The sequence below is a fragment of the Anoplopoma fimbria genome, chromosome 20 (assembly GCF_027596085.1).
Source record: "Anoplopoma fimbria isolate UVic2021 breed Golden Eagle Sablefish chromosome 20, Afim_UVic_2022, whole genome shotgun sequence".
Taxonomy (NCBI): Eukaryota; Metazoa; Chordata; class Actinopteri; order Perciformes; family Anoplopomatidae; genus Anoplopoma; species Anoplopoma fimbria.
The window spans coordinates 16,130,883-16,141,714 of NC_072468.1; the positions used below are offsets into that span (position 1 = coordinate 16,130,883).

General features: G+C 39.4%; 1 protein-coding gene across 1 annotated transcript; it reads left to right on the forward strand.

Moving 5' to 3' along the window:
• Window positions 1-4,479: 4,479 nt before the first annotated feature.
• s100w (S100 calcium binding protein W) lies at window positions 4,480-5,668 on the forward strand. Its single transcript, XM_054622403.1, has 3 exons — window positions 4,480-4,593; window positions 4,918-5,066; window positions 5,199-5,668. The coding sequence occupies exons 2-3, from the start codon at window positions 4,926-4,928 to the stop codon at window positions 5,385-5,387; spliced, it is 330 nt and encodes a 109-aa protein (XP_054478378.1). The 5' UTR covers window positions 4,480-4,593; window positions 4,918-4,925; the 3' UTR covers window positions 5,388-5,668.
• The last annotated feature ends 5,164 nt before the right edge of the window (window positions 5,669-10,832 follow it).

The window sequence follows — 10,832 nt, forward strand, 5'->3', positions numbered from 1 at the left end:
TAAACTGACTACTTTTGTCTTTTTAAATTAAGTACATATTCAAACAAATAACTATAATAAATATTTTACAAATAATAAAGCGATACCTTATTACTTGAGTATGATATTCTAGCACTCGTTCCATCCCTTGTCATCTGTCACAAGCATTGTTTTTCCCCAATTACAGTGAAGGTCACCTTACAGCATATAAAATCAGTGGTAAAGCACAATAAACAACAGATTAATTAAAACATTGCGATAATAAAAACAACAGTAGTACATCGGTACATTCAGCACCAGAGCATAGCTGGGAAATAAGTTAAAAAAATGTTTTTATATATATATATATATATATAAAACATTTTATATAGGGGTCATCATGCCTTCAATTCACCACTAGATGTCACAAAACTATAGACAAAATAAAATAAAGAAATTGCTGTTCAACTGGTTCTCTCCAGGTTCACCATTTGAGTGACCAGACTTTAACTTATAAAATCACAATTTTTTTGTATCCCGGCAAAGAGCATCAGTTTAATAGAGATTTTACATGAAAAATATTGTGTTACAAAATGTGGTGTTGTGTAGATGTTTTTACGATACAATAAACACTAAAATCTAAAGTTTTGCCCAATTATCAAAACCTTACACTCAAGGAGCAAAACTCGGCCCCAGATTTGCACCACTGTAAGCACAATGAGTCCGTTCACACTTTGTGCAAAACAATACACACAGTGATTTGAAACACTAACACACACGTCTATGCATTAGACACAGAAGTATATCAAGATGTCACTTCCTTGCAATTCTAAAGCACTGACTATCAAATTACCACACCCATGAGCCAGTTGATTGAACACTGCCATCAGTTGTGCAAACACAAGATTGCTTAATTGTAGACACACCAATCAGGTTTAAGCACAATAAAAATGCAGCAGGTGAGTTCACCAAACTTAACCAAAATGGAAGGAAGAGGAAGAGGAAGAGTGAGGATGAGAGGGGGAATCGGAGAAGGAGGAGAAGGAGGCAGAGGCCGTGCCAGAGGTAGAGGCCGAGGTAGAGGTAGAGGAAGAGGAAGAGGAAGAGGAAGACTTCAAGCAGGAGGAGGTGAAGCTCAAAGGAGAAGAGGTCCAACTTTAAGCAATGAAATTCGCGCAACTCTTGTGGACCATGTTGTGAACCATGGATTGACGCTGAGGGAGGCTGGACTGAGAGTCCAGCCAAATCTCAGCAGATTCACCGTGGCATCTGTCATAAGGGCATTCAGACTGGAAAACAGGTACAAAAATTACCTGTTTACAGCTTCTTACTGTATGCACCCCATATCAGCACTTTTGATACCCCTTCCTGTGACATTTTACAGTAGGTTACATGTGTTTTGTTCTACATAGGATTGAGGGTCGAGTACAACGAGGAGGAAGGGCTCCCATTTTCACACCACTGCAGGAGAGGGAGATTGTGAATATGGTTTTGGCAAATAATGCCATCAGGCTTCGTGAAATCCAGGCCAAAATTATTGAAGACCAAATCATTTTTCAGAACGTGAATCAGGTCTCTCTGTCCACCATAGCTCGTATCCTGAAGGCACATCAGGTACAAATGAAACAGATGTACCGAGTGCCTTTTGAGAGGAACTCGGAGAGGGTCAAACAGCTGCGGCATGAGTATGTGGAGGTATGTATTGTTCACTTTAGCACTCTGATGTTGCATACTGCACACATAACCTTTTTTTACATGTAAATGTGCTGTACACTAAATCTATGCTGAACTACACAATCTTGTCTCACTGTATTTTAGAGAGTCTTACAAATGGATGCTGAGGCCATTCAGCATGAGTACATCTACATAGACGAGGCGGGGTTTAACCTCTCAAAGGTCAGAAGGAGGGGAAGAAATGTAATTGGCCAGAGGGCAATTATTAGTGTCCCGGGGCAACGTGGGGGTAACATCACCCTTTGCGCGGCAATCACCCAGAATGGGGTCCTCCACCGCCATGCCAACATGGGTCCGTATAAAACCCCTCACATCCTTGCATTTTTAGACAGATTATACAACCTCACAATCAATAACATACAGATCCAATACATTGTCACCTGGGACAATGTTTCATTCCACCGCTCTGCTCTGGTTCAGAACTGGTTTACACAGCACCCAAATTTCACAGTCCTTTTCCTGCCACCATATTCACCATTTCTTAACCCAATTGAAGAATTTTTCTCGGCATGGCGGTGGAAGGTTTACGATCTGCACCCCCTGGCTCGGGTAGCCCTCGTTCAGGCCATGGAGGAGGCCTGTGACCAGGTTGAGGCCACAGCCATACAGGGGTGGATAAGGCATGCACGGCGATTCTTTCCCCGCTGTCTGGCGAATGAGGATATCGCCTGTGATGTAGATGAGATTCTCTTTTTTTGTTCATGTTATGTTCATGAAAACTGGGAAATGTTTTTTTTGTTGGCTTGTTGCCTTGAGCATATGGAAAAAAATAAATAACATTGTAACAGCATTAGTCTTGTGTCCTGTGTGGTTTCTACAGTAATGCATACAAGTGTGTTTAGTGTTCACTGTGTGTATTGTTTTGCAAAAAGTGTGCGCAGACATTGTGTTTACAGTTGTGCAAATCCGAGCAATGTTTTGCAAATTCACTGTGTGCTTCACCCATACTACTCTATGCACTTAGAAGCAGAATTAGCCGAAAGTGTTTAAGGTTTTCAACAGCAGAGTGTAACTGGTGCAAACAGAATTAAGTCATATGCAACGTGTGTGTTTCATATGGTAAAAGAATATGGTTTTGATAAGTTAGTGTATAGTTTTTACAAGAGTGGTTCATTTTGCAAAGGAGCTAAGGTGTTTTGCTAATTGGGTTTGTGATTGTGCTATTCGTGTGTTGGATTTTGCTAAACAAAACAAAACAATCAAAATTGTGTTTATTGTATTGTAAAAAACTGTACTGAACATGATTATAGGAATACCTTTTACCTCCTTTTGGGCTTTTGTTTGTGAACACTACCATGTAGAGAAACCTGTACCCCACACCCATAATTTGACAGGTCTGTACTTACCTTTTTGCTTGGGGGATTATTTTAAAGGAACACAGCCAAAGCAGCATACGACTGTGAGATTATATTTGATAATTAATTCAAATCTCTGTTCAAAGCTATTTCTGTTTAATTTGAAATTATTTTCCAGTACATTTTCATGGTGCAGACTGCAGAGGTCCAGCAGCTCTAAGCAGTGAAACTGTAACTCATACCTCAGCTAGCATGGTGTGGAAAGATGAACTTTTTCGTAATTAACACCACACGATCCCTCGTCTCTATTTTCTTTTCCTCCCCTGCAAGGCGAATCTGATCGTTTTCAATAAGTGAAAGTGATGAGGCCAAAGGGAAGAGAGGCTTGACCTAAAAGGGACTTGGCAGGGGGCAACAGAGTGTAAGAGGAAGAAAATACTGCCTTTCTGCTGCTTTAGAACAAACGAGTGCAAAATGGAGGTTGAGTTTCACAGAGTTGAGCTGAATGAATGGGGTGTGATCTGTCGGAACAGGCGGGACACTCCCACTGACGCACTAGAGACTCATGTACAGCAGACACTTGTGATTTTATTTAGTTTAGCAAACTAAAGTAGGACATTTACAGTTGCACTAAAGAACAGAAAAATAAAGTTTCCATTGTGATCTATGATGGTAGCAGAAGTACATGATTCAGCCACCACAGATCTATATAAGTTAGAAACATGCTTTTGAAAGTTTTCTGAACTTCATTCCAATAATGCTAAGAAATCAAATCCAACTAGCACTGCGTAAACATGTCTTTATTTCTCAGCTGCTCAAAAGAAAGAATACAAATAAATTAAAAATTCACATTGTGATGGTAGCAACAGTTTCATGATATTTACAAACTTCTTAAGAGTTGACCAGAGGGAATTCCATGCAGCCTTATTTATATAGAACATTTGCAAAACTTTATGGCCAAAGAGGATAGACAAGATGCCCATGGAGACAAATTGCTTAAAAACAAACAGACACACACAAATATGGCTGTGCCTTTAAACTCAACATTTGGGTGGGGATTAAATCCACTCACTGTAACTTTCCACTCAGTCTGACATATTTTCTCCAGATGGCTACATTGAGCAGCTCCTCAATGAAGAGGCTCATCTTAGATCATCCATGGCAACTGTTTAACAAATCGCACACACATACACATACACACAATGTCATCAATGGTGGCCATTTGCCCCATACAATACCAACATCTTTAGTTTATTTTTTCTTTACTATGGCATACCTCTCGTGGAGCAAGTTTGGGTGGAATGGCGGGGGGGAAATTTCCAGTGCGTGATCACTGCTGACGTGGTGTGTGTGTGTGTGTGTGTGTGTGTGTGTGTGTGTGTGTGTGTGTGTGTGTGTGTGTGTGTGTGTGTGTGTGTGTGTGTGTGTGTGTGTGTGTGTGTGTGTGTGTGTGTGTGTGTGTGTGTGTGTGTGTGTGTGTGTGTTCATAAGTAGTGCTGCTGGTCTTGATAGATGAGGTTTTCCCCTCAGTCTGACAACAGTCTCAGCTGGAACAGCTGGTCAAACGGACGTGATCTCTCTTCACCCGGGGAACGTGAACTCTAAGGTGAGTCCCGATGAAAAGCAAGTTGTCAGGGCAGGCAGGAAAGAAAGAAATAGTAGCATTTAATTCAGATGCTGAGCACAAAATATGTAATGGAAATGTTTGAGAGTTATGTCATGGTGTTTATTTAAGCTTAACTCAGTGCTCTGAGCAATTAGTCAAGCACCTTATTGTGTTGATTCTGACCCCTACACTCTATGCTCACATGATTCATTCGTGTAAATAAATAAATTCATGATATAAATGTAATTTCTGTTAATACAGTATGTTTTAAAGGTATTTGCTCTTGCCTCTCTGTTAATTACTCACATCAATCTGTTTCTCCAGCTACAGCCATGGCTCGTTTGGACCAGGTCATCACAAACATTGTGGATATATTTCTGGAATATGCTGATGATGAAGGCAAGAAACGGCAGTTAAACAAAGAGGAGCTGAAGAAGGTGTTGGAGCAAGAAATACAAAGTCCTGAGTTAAAAGTAAGAGCCTGAACACACTCACTTTACATGACATGCACTGCTGTTCATAGATGCAATATCCTGCTTCTTTCTTACAGCTTGTGCTTTTGTGCACTTCATGATGTGATTTAACTGTAAGGATGTGTTCTCCAGGAGAAGATCAATGCAGGTGACATTGAGGAAGCCATGGAGATGCTGGACAAAAACCACGATGGCGAGGTTAACTTCCGAGAGTTTTGTCGGTGTGTGTGTGACCTGGCAAAATGCTACTACCACAAGAAGACCGGCAAGGGTTGCAAGAAAGGCAAGGGGAAAGAACAAGAAGGTGAACAAGAAGACTGAAGAAAAAATCCTTAAAATGTTTGTATCATCATAGTATATTTAAAAATATTTCCTACATATGACATTTACAGTGTATGTTATATGTGACACATCTGACCTTGAAAACAGATGTTGCTTTATTAGGCTGTTTTGCACATCCATCATTCACATAAAGCTTATTTTTTCTGTTTTAAAAGTGCATTCAAGATGTGATATTTGCTGCCTTAGAACCTCTGTCAACAGGTTTTCGAAGAACTTTCCATTAATATTTTGCTGAACATAAATAAAAGCAATGAAGTTTGATTTGTTCTGGTCTACACTGTTGTTGGGTATCTGATGTCACTGCTGTGGGAGGAAACAAGCGTGGGTTCATCAAACATTCAACAGACATCACCTGCCGGGTTTCTCCAGAGCGCATATCACTGTCACTGCTTCCTCAGTGAACATTTTAAACTTGGACTTATATCAGATATATTCCATATCATAAAAGTCACTTCAAATATCTATGTCGCTGTCTTTTCTGTCTTTTCCTCTTACAGTGTATTTTTGTAAAATCACATGAATTAAACCCCACAATTGTAGATTAAAATGATGGCATTTCCAATCCCTCAAGGCACAAGGGAATTATGGCTTTTCAACTATTATTTTAAAAAAACAGCCGGCATATTTCTTTATACATTTATCATTAAACTCTTTGATTTGTATTTACTTTTGGTTGTTGCCCAATAATCCCTTCAGAAGTTTGATTATTACATTTGCTCTGCTTAGTAAACATTTCCACAAACAATGACAATGTGTTCATACCGCTTTTAATACAAATTTAAGCTTTTGCTGAATTTAAAGGGGATTTTTGTCAAAACCACAGAGTGTTATCCCACTCTCATGCCTGCCTGTCTAGAAATTTCTATTGGTTCTCCTTTGCGATTGTCCTGCCTCCCTGTGAGGCAGGACAATTGTGATTGGCTGAAACAACTGTCAGTACCTACATTTATGCAGCAGGCAGTAATGTAAAGAAATTAAACCCTATTTAAAGTGTCACCATGTTAATCTAAATGTCTCAATAGTTCTAGCATCTAATTTATCAACTAAGGTCATGACAATATAATCTTAACCTGCGTACACTGTTAAGATGCTTTGATTAGCCAGAATGTAATGTAACAATAGAGGACATTTTGTGATTCAATGCTGTTATTCTTTTTATAGTAGAGGGACCGTTGAAGTCCTTTGTGTCCTCACCTCTTCCTAAATCAGCCACACCCATTGCTCATCCATGCTTTATGCACTGCATTCTTCTGCCTGGCTGCCAGGTGGAGCAAGTGTGCTGAAATACTGAATGTAAGACATAAGCATCTGCCAGCACACTGTTGGCCATACCAGCATTTCCTCTTCTCTCATAGTGTAAGAAGTTTAAACGTACTCACTTGAACTAAAAATAGTCATAAATCAATGTATTTTAACATATTTTGCAAAGATATTCCTTGTGTGTAGCTATAAATCAACTAATATCCCTCGATTCGTGATTGCCATAAAAAGATCAAAGAAGCCCATATCAGAATAGACTTCAGGCTATTTTAAAATCAGATAATATTGAATAGACACTTCAGGCCTCAGGGGATGACGCAGTAGCATCTGTTTTCAGCATTGTCACAAAAGCCATTTGTATGTTTTTGTTTGTTCAAAGGTTTTATTGTCAATCTACTGTTTAGTCTTCACCTTATTGTCTCTTGCCGGTCTTGTTGCTGTAGTACTCATTGACCAGGAAACCCTACCAGACACATACAAAACTCTCTAAAGCTGATGTTCTGCATCTATTTGTTTGAAAGCACCGCCTTTATGAATCTGTCAACCACTTCAAGCTGAATAAACAGACTGCACCTTGTCCGATTTTCGTGTAAAGAAGCAAATGCATGTTTTAGTTCAATATGTCAAGTGTAGACTTGCCCAAAATCTGTCTTCAGTTCTGAGTATAGACTAACACCTCAGACTGTGGTTAGAACAGATAAAAATTCAGTTGAGCAATTCCCCACTCGAGTGATTACTTGATCACCCTTCAGGCAGTTAGTAGGACACACCCTACCCAGGGACAAACTCCATTGTGTCTGTGGGTCTCACATTTCCTCCTGTCCAAGGGTAATTCATTTTAAAGCAATCTGTGTGGTAGCAGCAGTGTTCTTTCTCAAACAACACAACTGCTGAGAGAACTAAGCTCCAGTTCCTCATTCCTCTCCAGAGACGCATTCAGCCAAACCTTTGCCCAAAGACTATAATAAACTCTAAAGGGTTATGACACACTCTTCTGCAAGTGCAGCTGCCTTAGTGCTGGAAGCTTTTTTGGATCAAAATGCAATAATTGAATGCATATGCTGTTGGGGGTTTTACAGGAATCAGGAAGTGAATAATTTGTTCATATAGCATAACTTTGCATTAAACTAAACAGATAAAACTTAATCCAAAGATGAAAAAACAAGGCCGACAAAGAATGAAGTGTTAGCTGCTTCCTCTGTGAAATATTCTGCTCCAGGCAAACAAACATTCTTGCGCACAAACACATGCACGCACAATAAACAACTTTGTTGTAGTGGAAACTTTCTGGTGTTACCAAGGGAGAGGCACAGCTACACAGCACAAAACAGCAACCAGTTTTGACAAAAACAAGAGCCCTGCTCTGAACAGTAACATAAGTTTATTACAGTGCATGCTTACTTGTGCATGCAAAAAAGTTTAAATTGTCAAATGCATAGAGTAAAAATAAAAACAAAGCACATACCACATCTCCAGATTAGCCCCGCTCTAACACAACACTCAACAGAGATTCTAGTCAATGCATTGGTCACATCATGCATTGACTACTGCAATGGGATCCTGGCAGGGATTCCAAACAAACTTACTCAGCGACTATAACTCATCCAGAACTCTGCAGCACGGATTATCACAGGCACAAAGTCTACTGACCACATCACTCCCATGTTGATTCAACTTCACTGGCTCCCTGTGTCCCAAAGGATTAACTTTAAAATCTTATTGTTAACATTCAAAGCTCTTCACAATTTAGCCCCCACTTACCTCACAGACCTCCTTCAGACCTACACCCCTTCCCACTTCCTGCTGTCTTTATCTGCAGGTCTACTGGTTCTACCAATCGTCAACCTTAGCACAGTGGGTTTGTATGCTGTAAGGTGACCTTGAATGCCATGAAAGGCACCACCAAATAAAATGTATTATTATTATTATTATTATTATTGTAAAATCATTTTTCAGATTTCAGATTTAAAAAAAATATACAAGCAACTCTCTGAGGCTTTACTTAGGCACTCAGGCTTTTAGCTGATCGCAAACAATGACAATGCTAACACGTTTATCGGGTATAATGTTTACCGTTTACCATTGTAGTTTAGCATGTAAGCATGCTAACATTTGTTAATTAAGATTAAACACAAACTCAGGCTTATGTAATAATTTGACCTGATCATGGCACTAGATGCAAGTAACAGCATGATCTATATGCAGACGAGTTTGGCACATTTGTTGTTGGCAAACATTCCCCAACAGTGAATCATAGTGTGTTCTCTGGACAACGCCTAAGTTTTTGTCTTTGTCTGTACTGGTGTCTCTGTCTCCCGTGACAATAATACCAACGCCTTTAATCATCAGAGGTTTAACCACATAGCAGGTGATGATATTGGCAACAACCTACAGTTGCATGCATGCACAGACTAGAGACAACTTGTTTAATGTTGAAGTTCTCACTCTTATCTGTGCTATTTTTTTTGTGTGTGTGTGTGTGTGTGTGTGTGTGTGTGTGTGTGTGTGTGTGTGTGTGTGTGTGTGTGTGTGTGTGTGTGTGTGTGTGTGTGTGTGTGTGTGCGCGCGTGCGTGCGTGTGTGTGTGTGTGAATGAGCATTAGTTTAGATCGTAATGGGCAGGTGGAACCTTGCATAGCAGCCTCTGTCATAAGTGTATGAGTGTGTATGTGAATGTGAACGGGTGAAACGTGGGGATGTCATGCCATGTATTGAATTTGTTAGGAAGCCTTTTACAGACTTTCCTATCACACCAAACTACGAATTTGCTCCTCTGTTGACCCACTCAGAAGTTTAGTATTTACTCCTGAGGGACAGAGAAAAGATGATACGGCTATAACTGAGCAAGAAGCAAAAGTTAAGGGGAACTTTGGGTATGTATCGCTGATTCGGAATGTCAGAAGTGACAAATGAACTAAAAACTGCAGCTGTGAGATCAAATGTAGTGGTGTAAATAGCTATATTTCCCACCAAAATATTAAACGTCAATAAACTAATTGCATTCAGTTAGATTTAGTGACAGCACTAGTGCATGTTGTCATAAGTGCTTTCCAGCAGTTATTGCAGCAGTTTTTTATGGACCTTGGATCCACCCTGCAAGGCCGGCTAAATTAGTTTGACTAATAAAGGAATTGATTCTGAAACAGGCAATATCTGTGAATACATAAAGAAGATATTTTTTGCAGGTTGAGTCAAAAATAAATGTACTGAGGTTATGGATGTGTATCTAGAGCTTGTGATGTTCCCTTGTCATAGGGACTCTAAGGAGATTATATTGACCACCATTACTTACTACATGACATGCAGTCATATATTTGTATGAACATCCTTTTGCAAATATGACTCTTAGCTTTGCTGCATTGTTATAATGAAAGGGGTATTATGTGTGATTGAAAGCAAGAGAGTACATTCCAATGTGTCTGTATGTTTTTCTGGAGAAGAAAGAAAGAAAAAAAGACAGAGAGGGATGGGTCTTTGAAAGAGGGTGTCAACCTCTATTTAAACCGTTTGTTGTCAACCTCTATTTAAACCGTTTGTGTCAGTGCTCTCTTCTCAAAACCCTCTCTTCCACCCTCTCTACTTACACAAGCTTTCGTACAATTTTGGTAAGTGGAAATGTGTTCTTTAAAAGCCTTATTGAAATACAACAATAACCATTTTGCATTTAACTGGTCTAAATACTTGATACCTAACATATGACATAATGTGGTATGAGATGCATGAATGACATTTGGTTTGTGTGTGGACTGCTACGTCTGAAAAAACATGTCTATGGTAAGATTATAGAAATTCTAATTTGAATATTGTAATAATCATAATCATAAAATAGCTGTGGATTCAGAAAATTAAAGCTACCGAGGATTCTCGGGGGGGCACTTTGGCAGAATTTCTGTTAATGCCTGCTTGACATATGCTTTATGTTTTACACTTACAACTCCTTCTGTTTTTCTTTCTTTAGGTCCCAGATAAGGAGGCGATTGACGAATTATTTTCAGACCTGAATAAAGACGGTGATGGAGTTATTAATTACCAAGAGTATACTGTTTTTGCCGTCACCTTCAGTATGATGTTTTAATCCAAAGATTGGTCACATGGGTTATAATGTTGGCTTGGAGGACTTCAATTGTGCTGACTGGGAGTGTGTATCACGGATTTTTCAGTGACC

Coding starts and splice junctions, on each gene's coding strand:
- s100w (XM_054622403.1), top strand. CDS start 4,926: ATGGCTCGTTTGGACCAGGTCATCACAAACATTGTGGATATATTTCTG. Junction 5,067..5,198: donor TACAAAGTCCTGAGTTAAAA/GTAAGAGCCTGA, acceptor TGTGTTCTCCAG/GAGAAGATCAATGCAGGTGA.